This window comes from Heliconius melpomene, chromosome 12, assembly GCF_056956725.1.
Source record: "Heliconius melpomene rosina isolate 202511_hmr_F chromosome 12, ASM5695672v1, whole genome shotgun sequence".
NCBI classification, from domain to species: domain Eukaryota; kingdom Metazoa; phylum Arthropoda; class Insecta; order Lepidoptera; family Nymphalidae; genus Heliconius; species Heliconius melpomene.
The window spans coordinates 6,258,191-6,279,107 of record NC_140400.1 but is presented as its reverse complement, the minus strand read 5'-3'; the positions used below and the strand labels follow the sequence as shown (position 1 = coordinate 6,279,107).

Sequence of the window (20,917 nt, the reverse complement as noted above, 5' to 3'; positions counted from 1 at the left end):
TAATAAACTAGCGGACGCGCACAGCTTCGCTAGCTTATTTAGGGGTGAATTCTAATAAACCACGAAACATGTGTTCAATGAAATATTTTTTAGAGTCTAAATTTCAAATTTTATAAAAATCGATGGCGATTTAAAGATTTTTCCATACAAACTTTCAACCCCTTATTTGCACCCTTAGGGGGTGAATTCTAGAAAACCATGAAACACATGTTCAATTAAATATTTTTAAGAGTCTAAATTTCAAATTTTATAATAATCGGCGGCGTTTTAAAGATTTTTCCATACAAACTTTCAACCCCTATTTCACCCCTTTAGGGTTAAAATTTTTCAAAATCCCTTCTTAGTGGATGTCCAGATTACGAAAGTAAACATCTGTCCAAATTCCACGTTTCTACCATCAGCGGTTACGGATGTGCGTGCGTCTTACCTCAGTCAGTGAGGACAAGTCCTTTTATATATATAGATAACCGATGGCAATATATTAAATAATCGACACACCTTACTATAGAAATACAGCACTAGTGAGATAATTATGGCGGGTGCGGGTTATCTTTAAAATCAGTGCAAACAAAAAAATATATATAAACGTATATTTCAAACATAATGGGAGCCAGTTGAAGCTTAAACCTTATATATTACTTTATCTATAATAAGTATATTTTTATACACCAGTTACTAAGTGTTGCATAAGTATGAGACAGGTTATGTTATTCAGTGGAAAAATCGTTTAAATATTTAGCATATAACTAAAACTTGAATTAAAGTGTATTGAAAATATAAATTTTCTTATAATGGAGAAACCATTAAGGTCATATTTGGCATTATCTCTGGTAAGTTACTTTTTGATTGAATAATTTGTATTTTGTATCCATTAAATGTCTCATATGTTATATTCAGTAACTATCTGCGCAATATTCTCTATATATTTAAATATAGATCTCGTCCTGTATATATTGCATCCCCTATTACATTTTTAAATAAATAGGATATAACTTTTTTATATGTAATAGGAAATCATTTTTTTATTAAACATTTTCACATAGTCTTTGTTGTCTAGTGTCTCTAAAAAGACCTTGAAAGGTGATATAACACATTCCTACATTTTTTTTTGTAAAATTAAATTCAATGGTATATATATAATCAAATAATGTATTTTTCACACTGCCAAGGAACATTTTAGTTTAATTTTTATACTTTATGTTACATTACACTCTTAATTTCCCAAATACATGGCTAAATCTTGGTAATTTATTTTACTCTCAATTAGTTAAAATTAATGAGAAAACATTCCCCACTTTTTACACAAAAATTATGTAATTATGTGTTTAAACAATATGCGATATATTTTAATGATTTAAATATACAAATTCCAAAATTTTTCCATAATTTTTTCTAAAAATTTATCTATACATTTTTGTATTTCTCATAAATGTTAAATATATTTTATTAAAATTTTTCATTAATATCAACAGGCGGGAGGACTGGCAGGTGTTTCTGTAGATGTGACCCTCTATCCATTAGATACATTAAAAACTAGGTTACAAAGTCAACAGGGTTTCCACAAGACTGGTGGTTTTAGTGGAGTATATAGAGGTAAGATATAAATTAAATAAAATAATTAAATATCTATATTGTAAAATAAAATTTTATGTCATTAGTTTCTATCATTCAAAGTGTGATTGAGTTGTACCCTTTAAAACGCTATGCCTTATACAAAAATTCAGTGGAAAGTATGGAATGGAAATGTCTTGGGAAAGGACTGTTTTAACATTATGTTCCGAGGTTCTGTCTGCTTACCGCCCCTCTTCCTACCCTTAAGGATTTCAGATTACATTGTAACTAATTTAATTAAAAATCAAACACAAGGAGGCCAAATCCAAGTTTGTGTTATTTTTGTAGGCAAATCATATAGAAACTGGATTATATTAATGTTTTTTTTGTCAGATAATGATTTATTCAGCAGGGTGTATACAGAGTACCTGGCTAGCGTTTGTCTTGTAACTAGTGTGTGGAAACAAAAATAATTGAATTCCTCCAAAATTAAAATTTTCAGATTCGGTCATGTCCTATGCCATGATGGTCTTTAACATACATATACTTAATATGAATTTAACATACTTAATACAAAATTCTATAATGTATATATTTTTTATTATATATTTTGCCATATTTTAATATTACATCTGTTTATATATGTTATAGGAGTATGTTTATATATATTTATATGGTAGATTTAATATAGCTTTTATTTAGCTTGTTTTCTTATTTAATTTTCAATTTTAATTTCTGGCTGGCTATAAACTATATTAATTGATATTAAAAGTATTCCTTGGTAGTACATTACATATTTAACAGACAATACATTTTTTTTATATTATTTCATTTAATTCTTTTATGGAACAATTGAATATACTTCTTTGTTTAAACTTCATTATCATATAATGCAATTGTAACTACTTTATTTTAATTACTATTTAAGTAACTAAGTTCACAAATAGTAGGATAGTTAAAAATAATGGTTCAAAAAAAAATTATAATAAAAAAAATGCTTTTGTGAAAAAATTAAGTAGAAATTGTGAAATAATTATAATCTATACTCGTATAATATAAAAAAGGAGATGTTCGAGGAGTCAATTTGGCTGTAATTTAGTAAGTGTTATCGGGCAAGACCGCATATAGTCCGCTAGTAAATTGTATTTTTTTCCTACTATCTACACTTAGATCCTAATACTATACTATATTAAGTACTATATCCTAGTACTATATTAAGTACACATACATAATATAGAGGAGGAGACTTTTATTTTCTTTTTCATTGTGGTAATGATAAAATATGGAGTGCGCTCTGCTCACTGCACTCACATGGCATTTATTTCGTTACTGATATAGCAACACAGTTTCAGATAACAAGAGATTAGATTTGATTAATTTCTTTATATCAATCATGTCTGTCAAATATTCATTGTGGTAGACAGTGGAAGCGACGGCAATGGCCTCTAATCTCACTAAGGAATAATAAACGTGATGTTTGTGGGTTCGCCTGCTACTCGGGGGAATGAATTATTTTGAAAAGAAAGAAGAAGAAAGAAGAGAAGAAGAAAAGTTGGGGACGGAATTTCTTAACACTAAGTTCCCACTGCTATATGAGGCATAAAGCGTAAAACATTATTGATCATAAATATTAATGATGCAGCGTTGAGTTGACTTTAAGTTGTCTCTGCTAACCCGGCTATATGCGGGATAAAGCGTGAAAATATAAGGAACATATATACATAATACATATAATTTTATTATGAAAGGTATAAGTATAAACTTAGTTTTTTTGTTCCCTCAGGTTTTTTTACAGTAGCATCGACATCTATGCCCACGACAGCTCTATTCTTTGTATCATACGAGGCTACGAAGAGTTTGTTACAACCAAAGGTGGCGCCGCAATATGCCCCCGTAGTACACATGTTTGCGGCTAGTATAGGAGAAGTTGTAAGTATTTTATTTATTTAGCTTTACAGTATTTTCAATATATTTTTTTATAAAAAATATTATTACAAAATGTATATATATCAATAGTACATGTACTTTTAGACATAAAATGGAAAATCCTGTTTTTTCTCGCTCTTGTATTTCGAGAAATCCTCTCCAAGTGCTGCCCTATGCTCTCTAACCTAGCCAAATTTAGACTTTCAAAGCCCAGTAGTTTGTTTGTGCGTTGTTTCTCAGTTAGTAACGGAAGAGTTTTATATATGTATGTTTATAAAATAACTATTTCTTTGCTTCCCGTTTTCGGGGTTTCCCATTTTATTCAGTTGTTCTGAATCAAATATATTAAACAACCGTAGAATCTAGATAAAATTGTGATGCGAGAGAGTAAAAAAATCTTAGTTGTTCAAATTTCGCAGTTTCATGTTTTTACACAAAATTTTAATTTAAAAAAAAAATGCTTACTTTAAACTGATTTAATAAGCGATTAAAAATCGCATCGTCATGATTAGATATTACAAATTTTTGTAAGTCATGATTATATGCATAATTAGTTAAATTTATTCGCGTATTAGATATCGGATATCTAGAAAGATTTTTCAGAGCGGGACCTTTATTTTGTTTTTGAACTGATTTTTTTATGCGTTGCGGATTCGATTTCCATTGAGGGGAATGAATTATTTTCATTTCATCCTGGTAAGGACCTCTGCTTACCGTGCTATGGGATACAGCGTGAAGCAGCCTGCACCACGACTGGCTTCTAAATGTCCTTGTAATTAGATGTCTACATAATATGGGTAATACATATTATGTATTTTATATAATTTCTTTTGTTACAGCTTGCCTGTCTCATCAGAGTGCCCGCTGAGATAGTAAAGCAAAGAAAACAGACATACGTAGGCACTGAAAAGAGAAGCGCCATATGGATACTTTCACATGTAAATATATGTTTATTTTTAAGTACCTAAAATACTTTAAGGTCCAAAGGACCAGTTTTCGATTTAACTATTATATTTTAATACTACTTCCCTTAACATTCAATTATTCTATTTCAATCGGTTCGTAAATAAAATAATATGGCAAATTAAAGTATTTTGTTTGGCTTAATTGCTACGAAAATTTTGCTATTTCGCTATTTATCGAATTGGCTAAAAGTTTAGTTTGCAATGTATAGAGATTGTCTTTAACGTAATAATGTTATTGGAACATGAAAGTAATTCAGGTTAGTAAATATATAATTGTTTATATCAAGCGGGTGATGCCGCGAGCGGATCGCTGGTTTATAATAAATAAACTTTTTATTATTATTGTTTGAATATAATCTTGTATAAATTTATTTAAAAATATCATCGTTTGTTTAAAAACATTATTTTTTAATTTGTAGGCCATAAGATCAGAAGGCGTAAGAAAGGGTATGTACCGAGGTTTCTTATCAACAGTGATAAGAGATTTGCCGTTCAGCTTCATAGAGCTGCCGTTGTGGGAGTTCTTGAAGACTACAGTCAGGAATAGAAACAATGGTGAAATCACTATATTTCAAGTAGGTGTTCTTTTATTTTTTATTTCTTTTAGCTTCACGCTCTATCCCACATATTATTATTTGTGTCTATTGTTAAGACATTCCGTTCCTCAGTTACCCGAATTTTTCTAGACATTGTGTGTCTAGAAAAATTGGTTAGTGGCCGAATTTAACTAAAAATATTAAATAATTCATTACCTGAGTGGGATTGAATTCTTTAATATTTTTAGTAAGGTCGATGAGTCGCGACATCCCTGAAACTAGATTTCTCAAATTTTGCACATTGTGCACTCGCATGAACATGGTGCGTGGTGCGTGGGGAACGCAGTGTCTTAACACCAGGTTCCTTAAGACTACACTGCTGTGTGCGGGATACAGTGTAAACCTGTTTTTTTTTAATTTAAGAAAATAATCAATAATAAAAAAAACTAAAATCAAATCTGCGCAACCATCTGAAGTTAACTTCAAGACTACACTATACCATACACACCTGATCAGTAAAAACAAAACAATTGTCCCCATACCTGATTAGTAAAAACAAAACAATTGTTTAACTTTTTCATAGAGTGCTGCATGCGGAGCCCTAGCTGGTGCAACAGCGGCCGCAGCAACCACTCCCCTAGACGTGGCCAAGACCCGCATACAACTAGCGGAGGCCTCCACGCCGGGGGCGAAAGCCTACCGTGTACCCGCAGTCCTGGCCCAAGTGTATAGGACTAGGGGTGTTAGGGGTATCTTTGCTGGCGTTACTTTGAGGTTCAGCGCCTTTTTTGTAGGGGGATTTGTGTTTTTTGGTGTTTATGATGATTCTAAACGGTATTTTGAGCAAGCTTTTAATAGATAGTAGATATTTAATAGTTGTGGTAAGCAAAGTGTTTGTTTATGCTATGTGTTTTTATTTATTTACTATGCATTTTTATATATCACGATTAGAACAAAATATAAAAACTTACTTATTTATAAATTATAATACGAATAATAAAGATATTTTAATATGAATTTAATACACCTATATCATGTGGTAAATAATCATTAAATATATATAACGGGTATAAATATATTATTTATGTGAATTATATTATATGTATAAAATACTATAAAATACTATTTAATGTTATAGAAAATAACTTTAACTTTTAAGTATTTAGATTAGTAAAACTAGAAATAAAATAATTTTAAGTATATCAGATTATATTTTTAAAATGAAAAACTTTTTTATGGAAATCTTAACTAAAAAATTACGTTGACATAACTAAAAAGTGTATATTAAATATTATAATTATTTAAATTGTACAAATAACGATTCTTCTTAAAGAATACTTTAGACAAATTATATTATAAAAATGTTTTCGAACATTTTAACTGATAAATAAATGTATTAAAATATATTTTTTGCTCTTTTCTTTAAATCGCTTGTATAGCGATAGGTGCTGCTTCAAATCCTGTTTCAATTTTTATACGTAATTTAGTTATCCTATAGGACCTAACAAAAGTTCCTAAACTAATATATAGTTACCATGTTTGTGACGTGTTTTTTGTATATTTTGAAGATTATTGTAAGAAAAAGAAAATAAAAGTTTTTTTCCACAAAATATAATTTTTATTCTTTACACCTTAAACAACGATTATGAAAACTTATTCGATTTTTATACACTGATAATATACATTCTTATTATATTTATAACAATTCAGTTTTGGGTGCGATCAATAATATTAAATCGTTTAAAATCGATCACAACCAAAAATAATTTATATTCATACAATAATTATTACTTAAAATTTTCATTCGTAACTAAATATACAAAACAATGTAAAAATTTATTGTAATAATAAATTATATGTAACAATAGTGTTTGGAACAAAATCGATTAATTTATCGATAACTGTGCACTTCTTCATGACATAAAGGTGTGACAGTTGTCAAAAAATATACATTTTGAAATGAAATTTAAATAAATATAGTATAAATAAAATGAATATTAAGAGTTAGATAGTAGGATTTAAAAAATATTTAAAGACAAAGTATTTTAAAGTAAGTTTTTTATGTCCAATCCAATTCAAATTGAAATAAAGCACCAACTAAAAAGAAATACTATGCAAATAATTCGTTTAGAAATTTTTGGAAACATTAAATATAACCAATACATAGAAAAAACTTTGGAATGTCATAGCCATTATCGCTTAGCCTAGTTATATATCTAAAAGGTGAATATATAATAGATACAAAATATTAAGCAAAATAAAAAAACGCATCTAAATTATTTTTTTTACAATGGCTTTAAATTCTATGTTTATACAATTTTTATCTACCCTCTTTATAGAAAAGATGGCGCTACAATAATAGGTTACAATTAGATGCTATTTTTAAATTTTACAATAATTGATTTGTGTAATTCTCTAATTATGCTTCCATGCCATATTTACTTATTTTTTGCCATTATTACTTATAAGATTATTAGAAATTTCTGTTAAGTACTAAGTAATTAAGTGCTTGTATAATAAAAGTTAATTCCGTGTATCCTACAAGCTTCCCACAATGATTTACATCATTTATTATATTTTCCATAACACCATCGCATAGAATATTTATTTATCATAAGATAATATTATCATAAGAAAATCAAAATAATTAATTCTCTTATTGTTTATTTTTTCGACGAGTGTTTTAAATCATTCCCAACAGTATCACACTATTCGCCGTTTAGTGACTTTTAACTCAAGTTGTGACCAAGTGACCCATATTGAACCGAGTAGTCACCGATCCAAAGTCCTACTTTATTTAAAAACACATTTTTTCAGTATGTTCTCGTTGATCTTCTCGAGTGCTATATTGTTTGAAAGGGTTCCATAGGACTGTAACTTAGTGACCTAGTTGCCCCCACGACACTGTGTAGTGACTGATCACTACTGAAACTTTATCTAAATATAACATTGGATCACGTCTACTATGTTGTTCGTATGGGTTCCATAGTGCCCATCGTCGTGTAAGTGCTCACACATTTTAAAGTAGTGGCCGATCACTACTCAATCATCTAGTTTATCTAAATATAACATTAGTATGTTCACGTCTATCGTCCCGTGTGCTATGTCGTTTAAAAGGGTTCCATGGTGCCCGTCGTCGTGTGGCACTGGAACCGCTGGAGGAGGAGGCTGCTGATACTGAACCCTGATTTGAATTGGTCTGGTGGGTTTCTGGTGACTGGTGGAGCCAAAGATTTAAGTTAATTGGATTGTTTACTCACTTAAATTTACACAAACGTATAAGATTTATTAATTCATTAATGTAAAACCAGCGTAATTTCTTAACATTATTTTAAATATGTAATACACAATATTTTTAACTTTTTATAATTATTCATTTTAATGAACGGTGTCATACTTTCGTATGGCGCCGTTCACTAAAAGATTGGAGATTCCTTTATTATAAGTACAACGTAAATGGTTCTCAAATTTAGTTGTTCACTTATAACTTGACCATATGGAGAAATTAATAGAAAAAATCCATGAAACAAAAAGAGAATATAAAAATAAATTTCTAGAACATTCCATACCTTAACACAAGCCCGATCCATGGGCGTTGCAAGACGCAATGTAAGGGAATCCCCGCATGCGTGTATGAGACGTACCACTTCCTCGTGAGAACTCCACTTTACATCTTTATCACCGATTGTTATTATGAAATCACCTTCTCGCATGCCGCCGATCTGGTAAATTGATATTTTTTATCCTATATGTACTTATGTTATTTATTTATATTGTAAAAAAATCATATAAAAAAAATAAAATAGTGCCTATATAAAACAAATACGACGTAACTACAAAATGAATTAAAAATATAAAATAAATAATATTTCGCTTTAAATCGAATCTTATTAAAAGTGGTACATGACAGACTATTTAAAAAAAATAAACTAGAAAATATAGTTTTTTTTTGGATGCTTGCTTGAATTATTATTTTAAGCCTTTATTATATAATAAAAAATAATTAAAACTTACATCAGCCAACGAGTTAGGTTCTACTCCCGCTATAATAACCGGGGCATCCCCTCTCACGGAGAAACCGAAACCCTCTTCATTATTATTAACATTATATTCACTCGCAACCCTCCTTAAGTCCCTTCCATTCTTCTTCCCATAATCTTTCTCCATCTTATAATCAAAGTGATTATGATTATGATTATCGAAACTGTTTATATAGACGCCATTTTGTTTCGTCACTCTATGTTTGTCGTAATCGTCGGTATATTTTTCGTCGCTTCTTATAATTTGACTGTAATATGTGGTGTTGTCTTCAGATCTGTCTCGTTTGTCGCTTGATCGTCGTTTGACTCTGATTTCGTCGTTTCGTCGGTTTCGTCGTGCGTGTTTGTCTGTTTGTTTTTGTAATTGGATCAGTCGTGGGGCGCTCCAATGTCTCTTTGCTGAGAATATAGCGATAGGTCCGAGGGATTTGAATAGATCCTCTACTCTGTATTGGGCGAAGTCTGGCGGTGTTAGTGCTAGCTGGAATTTTGATGCAGCTGAAATAGAAAATACCACATGACGACAGTTAATTACATACATTTGTATAATTTTAAAATTTAAATTAAGATTTAATGATTATATTTAAAACATTTTTGTTCCCTCATTCTCGTAAAAACAATGTGTGGTCTTGAGTTTTGGAAAAATGCAATTTCTCTAAATAGAATAAGTAAATGTTTTAAGACTTTCTTTGATTATTTTGTAATGCAGAAAAAATATGTTTAATCTATATACATATATGGTACCTAGTTAGTTTGGCACAGTTTTGTTAATTTTGGACATTGGCCGAAATGGATTTGAATCCACAACCGTCGTGCACAGCATAATGTATCCTATATATATATTTATATATAAATAAAGTTAAACAAGTACTTACGTAATATATTTGGTGTATCCAATAAATCTGCGAAATCATCTGGCGGCGGCGCGTGTTCCCTTGAGGCTCTGTCTCTTGCTGCTGTCACTACCCGTGATAGTGCTTCTTTTGTTCGTAGCTCTCTGTATAAATATACATTATTAGATAATAATTGCTAACAAATGCAAAGTACAGTACGCCCGCCCCGAAGTTTTCTAAGTTTTAGCGCATTTGTACACTTGGGTACAGGATAAAATTAAGAAAAAAATTAAAATTAAATCTGACCTTTAGCGTGCCCATGATTCATCGAGCGTTGGTACTGTTCTTACTACTTGTAGTAGTTAATTAAATGACAGTGCTTAATAATTAACTAAATCGAGATAACTACAGTACAATTGACAATTAACTATTGCAAGACACTAAAAATTACATTAAATACGAATTAAGTTTTCATATCTATTTGTAAAAGTCAATTCATAGAAATTATAAATAAAATATAAAATAAAAAGATAAACAACAAGCGTACCGACACATCCTTTGAAGTCTTAAGGCCTCTTCATACAATGCCAGCGCTTCCACCAAGTGAGCTCTTCCTAAAGCCACATTGTCTAAGTCCTCGTCGTATTTTAAACCTAAAACAATAATTATAAGAATCAAACTGAAATGAAGTCAGGTTGATGAATATGTAAATTATTATATTAAAAACTTTCTTTACCCAAAAACGTCTAAGCAAACAAAGTACAAAGTACCGGATACAGAAGTCAGTATTATTTGAGATCGCATTGTGAGGAAGTACTTCCCCTGGAGCCTAAGACAATGACAACAATGACGTGTGGGACAAGGATCTTCACTTTGGCTTAGAGGTTTTTTATTTTTTTAAATGTATTTTTTATTTATATATCTATAAATATAATAAAAGTATTTATCAATAATCTATTAACCATCGTTATTATCCTGCGGTGCGTACAACGCCGCGAGTCGTCCGCAGCGGGAGTGCGGCGCGTGCAGCAGCCCCGTCGCGCAGTACTCGTGCGCTAGACCTGGAAAACAATAGAATTTACAAAAAATATATATATTTATATTACATATTATTTAGTTTCGTGAAACCCTTGGGTATGAAAAGGGAACCTACCCTGTTAAGCCATTCTGTACCTCACGTTCCGCCAAATTTTCGTTTCATTGAGTGTTGAATGACCCTTGACTTTGTGTTCTTACCAGAACGAGGAAAATGAAAATATACCATTTCCTCAAGTGCACATAGAATCTACACCGGTCTCGCTTACAGTCCACACGTTGTGCCACTGCGCCACGATAGCCCCTTTATTCAGTTGGGAAACAGTATAGATTTAGATAGAAACATGTATCTTATAAAATAATCTTATTATAATTGGATTTTGCATATTAAATGTTAAAAATATAGTAAGTATTAACAGCTATTTAGTAAATAGTAGATATTTATTGAAGAACTTACCTTTATAGAATTCAGTTTTGACGTGGACGAGTGACACCCACGAGTATGGCACGTAGTTGAAAACTCCTTCTGTTTGCATCTGAAATCATAATTATTGTTTTAGAATAAAAAAGTAAATCAACAAATATAAGTAACTAGTGGACCCGGACGCGGCTACGCCTGCTTAAACTATAAGAATATTTATTAAATATATTATTTTCAGTTTTCAATAGAATTAGTAAGAAAATATAAGCTTAAATAATAATTAGTAGAGACATATTATTAGAAAAAATATCTGAGAAATTGAAAGTAACTAAAGGATATTCTTAATATTAGAAAAAGTACCTATAAACTACCCATAAGGATATTTTTTGCCAACACTATCAAATAAAATAAGAAGAGAACCATAGTGTATTTTAAATTAATTATAAACAGCAAATAAAGTTCGAAAATTTACAAAACCGTCAACGTCATCTGTCCGTTCGCGTCGGTCATACTCATACTCATATGCCGCCCGAAGGCTAGGTCATTCCGAATCAGTGACATCTCCTTAATTATTTATTAGAATCTTATACAGTAAACTATAATTTCAATCTAGATAAAATGCTAAAAGTGACTATTATATTTATTTTCATAAGGATGAATATCAAAATGTCGCGGTAACGGTTGCGTAGCGACGCGACGGTTGTTATTAACATGGCAGAATAAATTGCATGTCAAATAAGAAAGTACTTTTTAATTTATTAGTTTATATGTGTCATGTAATGTTATATAGCCTATAGCACTTCTGAAGAATGCAGCTTTCATACAAAACAAAAACAAAGTAAATCGGACCAGTAGATCCAGAGATCTTAGCGTTCAAACAAACAAACAAACAAACTCTTCCGCTTTATTATATTAGTATAGATTAAATATTAAGATTTATTTTTTGGTTACACATTTATTCATTATATGGGGTTTTTAGAAATTACAGTTCTAAGACATTCAGTTCTTACTTTACTTGTTGTCTCTTTTAAAGACATTGCCTATTAAAAGGGGGTAGCCAACTTCCCGTTTTAGGTTCCCTCCTACCCTGCTATATACGGAATAGAATCTTAAAGTGACCTTATCATAGAGTTGGTGGTAAGTGTGAGCGAGCTGCGCGCTCTCTTGCGCCAGGTCGAGGCACATGTCGAGGTCGTCGCGCAGCTCGCGGTCGCCGCCGCCGCACGCCTCGCGCGCCTGCAGCTGGAGCTTCTCGAAGAGACATTCTCTTGCTTGGGCCTGGAGAATTATACATTTTTCAACTAAATGTTAACATTTAGAAAAAACAAAATATCTATCTAATATATATATAGAAAAAACATAATAATAATATTATTATTATGTTGGTCTCTTCTCTCTTATATGTATATATTTTATTTAATTATTCATATTTTTCATATCTTACATTTATATTTAACACTTTTAAATATTACAGTATTAGGATTACATAAATTTTAATTCCAAAAGGTGCAGGTTTATATCCCGTTATATACAATTTAATTACCTAATTTATTTATTTGGACTCACACAATAGTTGTTACATTTATTTATGCAATACATTTATAAAACAAAAAAAAACATAATAAAATTTAAAAAAACCATATAACCCTACCGTCATGAGTGCGCCAAGCACCAACAAAGTATCAGCAGCTAGATCGACAGAAGGTGCATTTGTGAAGTTTTCATGTATATATCGTAGAGCTCCGGCCGCCCGGAGCAGGGCATCCACCGCCCCGTCGAGCCCGGCACAGGTTGTACGCTCCTGGAGAAAAATATTAGACAAATATTACATAATAATTCAATAGTATCTCTATATGCTTATATATGTATAAATTCACACTGTATCCCGTACATAGTAGGGTAGGCAGAAGGATTCTAAAAAACCTAGTGATAAGAAACTTCGTTCCTCACTTTCCGTTAAATTCTTAAAGTCGTGTTGAGTAGCAGAACTTAACGCGTAATATAGCGTGAACCTGAGAGAAATAATAAGTAATATGTTATTTAGTTACTTGTTTGGCGCCTATCTGTGTGTAGATGCCGGCGATGTTGAATAGGACGCATGCCTTCTCAAATGCCACCGTCCTCTGACACGATGGGACTCCTGAAAACATATATTTGTGGAACATTTTATTTATATACTTTTATTTATATTTATATATACTTAGCTATATTAACTTTATATATCACAGTTTTGAGTTTGTCGTGGTTCAGCAACAATGTCTAACTGCAAACGCGACGATTGTGGGTTCGATTCTCACTCGGAAGTTTGAGTTCTTTTCCCTTCCTCGCTTTAGTAACAAGACAATTCACCACGACAATTTCGAGACATTCACAAGCAATGTCTCGAAAATTGGGCGGTGCCTGAGGAATAGAACGTCGTTACAATAGGTTCCCTTTGTCTAAACGTTAAAAACGTTAATCTAAAAGTGTCAACATTTTTTGTGGTAAGTGGTGAAGTTTGTAATTCACTCCGACTCAATAAAATTTAACTTTATATTTCTTTCACAGGGATATGTATCCACAAATGCATGGGAAATGCAAATCATTTTATTTAAAATAACATATTGTATTAAATACTGTATGTAACGTGATATTTAGTATTTAATATTTAACCTGTACATGTAAATGATCAGCAAAACGGTTGGCATTTCTACACGCTATTCCCTAACGGCATTTAGTACCTATTCGCCATACGGTATGAGTGTTTATGATTCCAGAACGACTTAGAAAATGTTGAAAGTAGGTGGTTATAACTTACTTATTACAGTTTTATTAAAAACAAAACATCTTTGTTTTCTCAGTGTAGAAAAAAAATACTTTTATTTCCTCGCTCTGATATAAGACAAGACGAAAATTGGGCAATAAATGATCTTAACTGCTCCTATTGCTCCTATTTAAACATTACTTTTTTTAACGTTTCACGCTGTATCCCGCATATAACAAGGTAGGCAGAGGGAACCTGGTCTCGAGAGAGGTGTGAACCCACAACCTGTCGCGTTCACAGTCACACACTTGTGCCCCAGTGCCACTACTGGCCTCTACTTATTACAATTAAATATTTACCTGTTAACGAATCGAACCATTCGAAATAGACGCCAAGTGACCGGTCCGGGGGGAAGAACCTCCTCTCCACATAGTACAGCTGGTTGTAATACTTGAACAACAGTGCTACGCCAGCTGTCGAACGGACTGGAGTGCGGATTGCCTAGGAAATGTACAAATAGTATATATTTTTAGTATTTATGTTATATTTGTTATGCCGAGGCCATACTAGCGGGTAATGCTGTTAATCTTCATTTTCTCAATGATGGACGTTCAAAGTAGGTGTAGATACGACACATTGCCGATTGACGTTAGGCGATAGCTCAAAATTAAATGGTGGTACATTAAAGAGATTAAAGCGAGAATTAATACTCTGTTTTTGCTTGACAGTTACTTGTTTTGTTTGTTTTTTCATTTACAAACTTAATTTTCTAAAACATTTCGACAGTAACAGATTATCATATTATCTTCATCATATATCTTTAGAAAATCCAGCATGAGTGCTATGTATTAGTATCGAACATTACCTGTCTCATATCCATAAAATCTGATATCGAGTCCTCGTACGCGGCCGCATTCTCGCTGTAATGCTCCAAGATGAAGTCTTTGAAGGGTTCCCGGAAGTCCACCTCCTTAGTCTCCTTCAGACCGAGAGGTATCATCGGCATCACGCAGTCCTTACTGAAAAAAAAAAATATGTAAACTAATATTATTAAACCAAAATGTTTGTTTGGTGGAACGCGACAATACCGTAAACGTGACTGGTTGTGAGTTCGATTCCAACTCGAGGCAATGAAATATTTATTTAAGTTTATATTTCCATTTTTTCGCTATAGTTCGACGTTGGGTTCCGCTACGAAGCAAGCAATGCTCTAAAACGAGTGGAAGACGCGTGGTGATAACAAGAACTTATTATCTCTTTTCCTTATATTTAAAACGCGGGAAACCACAACAATGTCGGATCTTGTTCTACTTTCAGCTAAATGCTACTCGTTTCTTAATTTTAATTAGCTCTGTGAACATTAATTTAATTAATGAACTTTACTACTATTGTTATATCGGTTTTAACATAGATCTCATATATCTTATAATTCGACTCCTGCAATTTTGTATAGATAAATGGAATTTAAGACGTAAAGTGTTTTACTTTTTAATTTTTCCTAAGAAACAATTAGGTTGAGAAGCGTCTACGTACAGGCTACTGTTACGGAGTTAAATTCCACAGATAACTTAAATGTCTCGTTGGACAATATGGCGTATTAGTACGTATAAAGTTCTACTGCATTCTCTAAATGTGCGGAAAGTGGAGAAAAAATTATATATACGAGGTGTGTTCAAAAAGTAAGGTGACTTTTCAAATTTGGCGGGCAACGTACTTTCGATTATCGATTTTTTTATTTTGTTATGTTGGTACACTCTTCCCGAACATCTGTACCAAGTTTCAAGTGTATAGCATTTTTTGTTTGGTTGGGAGAGGCGTAAAGATTATAAGTGTTTTGCGTGCTCGGCGATTTCTTGCTATCGAAAAATATGGATCAAAGGATTTGCATCAAATTTTGTGTAAAAAATAAAATAAAGTGCTCCGAAACACTTAAAATGTTGACAGTGGCATACGGTGAAACTGTTCTGAGTAAAAAAAATGTTTACAAGTGGTACAAACTCTTCCAAGATGGCCGGGAAGATGCCAATGACGAGCCTCGCTCTGGACGCCCAAGCACGTCAACAACTGATGAAAAAGTTCAAGCAGTGAAGAAAATTGTTCTGGAAAATCGTCGAATCACTATCAGAGAAGTTCCTGAGGATGTTGGTATATCGCTTGGCTCGTGCCATGAAATTTTTTCTAACGTTTTGGGCATGAGACGTGTGTCAGCGAAGTTTGTTCCGAAATTGCTAAATTTTGACCAAAAGAACCGTCGCTTGAGCATCGCTCAAGAACTGTTGAATGACGTCAACGACGACCCAGATTTACTCAAAAGGGTCATAACTGGTGACGAATCATGGGTATATGGTTATGATATCGAAACCTATGAAAGGACGGAGATTTGCAACGATTGAAGAGATAAAGACTGCATCGCTGGAAGAGCTCAAGGCTATACCGAAAAGTGCTTATGAGAAGTGCTTTGACGATTGGAAAAACCGTTGGCATAAGTGTATTGTATCTGAGGGGGATTACTTTGAAGGGGACAACATAAACATTGATAAATAAATAAATATTTTTTCTTAAAAATACAAAGTCACCTTACTTTTTGAACACACCTCGTATATCTAGATTCTCTATGTTTTGTTTTCAATTAGCCGATTCGGTGGCATATTTATATGTTTTTTTTATACTACACACAACAAAAACTACGTAGGGAATGTTTTTTTTTTTTTTTTTTTATATGGAATAGGCTTGCGTTTGACCGCATCAAGTCTGGTGAGCGTTGATGCGGTCTACGGTGGTGCACGCTTGCCTAGAAGATACCTATTCACCCTTGCTTTGAAAACCCCCACAATGTGTTACCTAACAACTGCCGAATCAAAACCTTTTGGTAAGTTTAAGCTTTCGAACTTCTAAAATAGAAAGTTATCAGTTTAACATGTTCATACATTATATACATATGTTTTATTATTGGAATAGGATAAAATTTGATTTTAGCTTCATGCTTTATCCCAGGGGGTGTAGTCAGGGAGATGAGAGGAGGAAGCGCAGAACGCTCTGCATTCCAGACTGTGACTGACAGACAACGCCAAATGTTAATTCGAAATCTATATAGAACTCTGAGATTTGGCATATAAGTATTTGTGACTCGGCAGGTGTACATGACGGGTGTCGCAGGGGCAAATGGGAAAACTAAGCGTGACAGGTTCGTAGGTTCGATTTCCATTCGAGGAAATGTATTATTTAGTATGTTTAGTATGGTCTAACCAAAAAAAATATTACAAAAATGAAATCGCGAGCGACCACTAGTATTAGATTATTTACATACTTAATATTTAAAGTTCAAATAGTAAAAGAAACAATAAGACACATTAGTATATTAATAAAAAACTAGTTTCTTAGCCCCTAACTAAACGCTGCCGCTTTGCAACAATTACACGCCGTTAACTTTTTGCACTCATTTAGTTTCATTACGCACTCGTTTCGTGTAAAAGTTGTTATTTTACTGTCAGTTAATTATTGAGATCGGCTAATTCTGGGTTTTAACTAATTTAGCAACTATTATACTATGTGGGAGAAATGTATGATTTTTTTCTATTATTGTAGATTCAAGATTGTAGTATACTTTTTGCAGTTTCAGGCTTTTACCGCATACCACGGGAGAGAAACCTTAAAGGCCGGTTACCAACATCTATCATTTTAACTTATTCTGGTCAAGCGGTCGTCTCCGCCCGACTGATTATTAGCGGAAATAAAAGCTTACGAGTTAAACGTACTCCTTAATGGGTCCGCTCTGCCCGCGGTGGCAACCGGGCTTTAGTATTAAGGCACTCCGTTCCATACTTTCTGCAGAACTTTCGAGACATTGCGTGTTGAGTGGCGAAACTTAACGCCGCATGCCCCTTGCTTTCTCTACGTAGCGTAAGAGTTGTATTAAAAAATAAACATAATTAGTTGCAAGGTGTAATGTAAAAGACGTGATTATATAAATGCAACTTTGCTCCAAGTACCTGTCATTCTGATATAACTCAACAGAGGAGTTTAGTTCAGCAAGCTGTTCCTTCAGGAGTTGCAGGTTCGAATTAACGAAGCTCAGCTCCAGTGCGACTGTCTCGCGAAGTTTTCGGTTTGTTGTCGCCTGAAACAAACATACGTATAATAAATTAAATGTTGTTTACTGTACTTTCAACGATAATTTATTAAAGTATATCTACAAATTTCAATATTGTTTTTATATGAATACTATAACAGATTTGTGAGTCATTTCCGTTTCTCAGTATATTGTTGATACAAACAAAGGTACGCACCGAACCGTGCCCCCCTTGCTTGAGGGTTGCTGACCCTTGACCCTGCACTAAAGCTCTGCCATGGAGAAGAACTTTAACTACAATTATTTTCAAAAATAGAAAAATAGTTTTACAAATTTACCAATTTTTTTCGAACATAAATGAAAATTTCCCCGGGTGAGAATGGAACATAAAACCGTCACGTCACAATCAGAATCTTTGCTGGTGAAACACTATAATGGTCGATTATGATGATAATTTTTCATTATTACAAACCGCCATAGCGCCTAAGGTTATACATTAGGAGAAAGCGATACAATTCGTTCGACCACGTAATGATAGGAAATATAAATATAAATAAAATGTTCGCTGACAGCTTCAGACATTTGCATACAGGCAGGTATTACGTGTTAAACATGTATATAAAATATAAACTTGTATAGAATTGATTGGAATTAGATTTTAATGTATTAAAACCTGTTTTATTCAAGTTCCCATAAAAAATATATATAATTTTAGTTCCCATAAATAATATAGTAGTTGAATAAATTCATTTTTCTATATATCTCGATTTGTTAAATACTATTGTAAGTTTAATAAATTATAACATTTATTTTTTTAGAATTGGAACTTACACATACGTGCCTACGTTACATATATATATATTTTTTAAGGTAAAAGTACAAGGCAAACGAGCGTTCGGGTCACCTGATGGTGATCACCGCCGCCCACAACCCCGTGCAACACCAGAAAGGCTACAGGTGCGTTGCCGGCCTTTGAGGTGGAGATAGTCGCGCTTTTTAAAGGAACCCATATCGTACCGACCTGGAAACACTGCCGCGGGTAGACCGTTCCACAGTTCGGTGGCGCGTGGAAGGAAATTTCTACGAAACCGCACAGTACGCCACGTATCCAGATGGTGTGGATGATATTTAAGTTTACACATATAAAAATACATATTTTTATATGACATGATCATTGCTAAGTAAGTTATAAGTTTAATTATAGCATAAGTAAAATAATAATTTACGCCACCGTTTTCAATATTATAGGTGAAGGCAGTATTTCAACTGAATGTGTTTTTAATATGTGTGTAACATTATCTCTATTTTAACCCTACCTAAAACCTACTTCGTGTTTTATCCATACAATGTGACATTTGCACAGTAATAGGTGCTCAACTATTAGTTCTTAATAAAAGGAAAGATCAGAAATAAACTTGTAACGTCTTGTAGTCGCTTTTTTTAAATATATTCATATCTTAAATTAAAATCTATCGAATATTTGTATGAAGCTAATTTCTTAATTTTCTTTATAAACGCAAAGTTCTCTAACCATATTCCCTATTAACAGAACCACATTTAGTTCGTTAAATATATTTTATTTGCGTGTGTCTTTATATATTAAACAGGTCTTAAATAATAATTATTAGTCCACTAGATAGTCAAATCTTTTTCCTGCTCTTTTTTATTATATGACAGCTTATCAAGTCTGTGAAAGTACTAGAGAGATGCCTTTCTTGTGCCTGTCACTTGTTAGTCGTATGTCATTAGCCGCACTTACAGTCAACCTACTTCTGGACTATTGGAAGGCTTAACAACTTATAATTTTAATTTAAAATATATTTAACGCAACGAGGTCGTCGTGGATCAGGGGCAGGATGTGACTGTAACGTGATGCTTGTGGGTTCGATCCCCGTTCGAGGGATTGAATTGTTATTTATTGATATTTTCATTTTCGCTCTGGCACCAAGATAAAAACGCCCGACGTTGGCGTAAAAATTTCGGCGGAAAGTGGAGAATGGAGTCTCTTAACACTAGATCCCCTCTGCCTATGCTGCTGTGTGCAGGATACCTACAGCGTGAAGTTGATTTCTTGATTTAATGCAAGAAGACGCACTCACTTTTGTATCGTTGAATGCTATGCTATAAAGCTACCAACTTGAAAGCTTCGACTGACAAGCCCCGGCAAGCAATTGAACAGATCATCTTTTAAATCAAATTTATAAAAGCTTAAAAATTCTTATTTTCTAAAATTTCTCTACAATTAAACAGCTTCCGTCTACAATTTATTAATTGATTTGATTAACATATGAAACCACTAATTTAAAAAGGTAAACTGATTACAAATACTTGAAAATTACTTATTATATTCATATGTCCTCTTCAAAAATGTATTGATATTATTATTTTAAATATCTTAAAAACTACTGCGACTGTTCTCTAAATCAACATTGATGATTTCGATTTAGAATAAAATTAATTATCTGGATATCAGTTTGCTAAAAATTTTCTAGATAAATATACAAACATTTTTAATTTCGTACAAAATTAAGCACACCTACTAGAAAGCCTAAATTGTTCATACAATATCACCTACGCACATATAAACATTATAGCCTTTCTCGAAAGTCGGTTAATGAACAAGCTTTCCTATAAAAAAAATATCGACTATAACAGATCTGATATGAAGTATATAAAGAAAATTGCTTTACATTCTCCACTCATATTTGCTGTCACCAACTTGCATAAGAAGTAAATGTTTATGCAATGCTCGTTGTAAGCGCATTGCCTTCCGCGTTGTGGTCTAAACTGTTTACACT

The 20,917-nt window shown here is 32.6% G+C and overlaps 2 protein-coding genes across 8 annotated transcripts in view; one reads left to right on the top strand and one right to left on the bottom strand.

The window, feature by feature from the left end:
- The first annotated feature begins 458 nt into the window (after positions 1-458).
- LOC146533625 (mitochondrial S-adenosylmethionine carrier protein) lies at positions 459-7,590 on the top strand. The gene is made up of 6 exons (XM_085194785.1): positions 459-830; positions 1,473-1,593; positions 3,335-3,480; positions 4,317-4,415; positions 4,862-5,017; positions 5,562-7,590. Exons 1-6 carry the CDS (start codon positions 792-794, stop codon positions 5,838-5,840), a joined length of 840 nt encoding a protein of 279 aa, XP_085050911.1. The 5' UTR covers positions 459-791; the 3' UTR covers positions 5,841-7,590.
- The window catches only part of Rhp (GTP-Rho-binding protein rhophilin), a 65,764-nt gene continuing 51,420 nt past the window's right edge, over positions 6,574-20,917 (bottom strand). For all 7 annotated transcript variants that reach the window (XM_085194779.1, XM_085194778.1, XM_085194780.1 and 4 more), the window contains 13 exons: positions 18,040-18,167; positions 14,916-15,069; positions 14,410-14,551; positions 13,356-13,447; positions 12,959-13,108; positions 12,427-12,585; positions 11,344-11,422; positions 10,814-10,912; positions 10,399-10,504; positions 9,894-10,015; positions 8,993-9,516; positions 8,548-8,700; positions 6,574-8,195 (listed from right to left, as the gene is read on the bottom strand). In XM_085194779.1, coding sequence (XP_085050905.1) covers positions 8,034-8,195; positions 8,548-8,700; positions 8,993-9,516; positions 9,894-10,015; positions 10,399-10,504; positions 10,814-10,912; positions 11,344-11,422; positions 12,427-12,585; positions 12,959-13,108; positions 13,356-13,447; positions 14,410-14,551; positions 14,916-15,069; positions 18,040-18,167 — 2,070 coding nt within the window. In that variant the 3' untranslated portion in view covers positions 6,574-8,033. The remainder of the gene's footprint in view (positions 8,196-8,547; positions 8,701-8,992; positions 9,517-9,893; positions 10,016-10,398; positions 10,505-10,813; positions 10,913-11,343; positions 11,423-12,426; positions 12,586-12,958; positions 13,109-13,355; positions 13,448-14,409; positions 14,552-14,915; positions 15,070-18,039; positions 18,168-20,917) is intronic.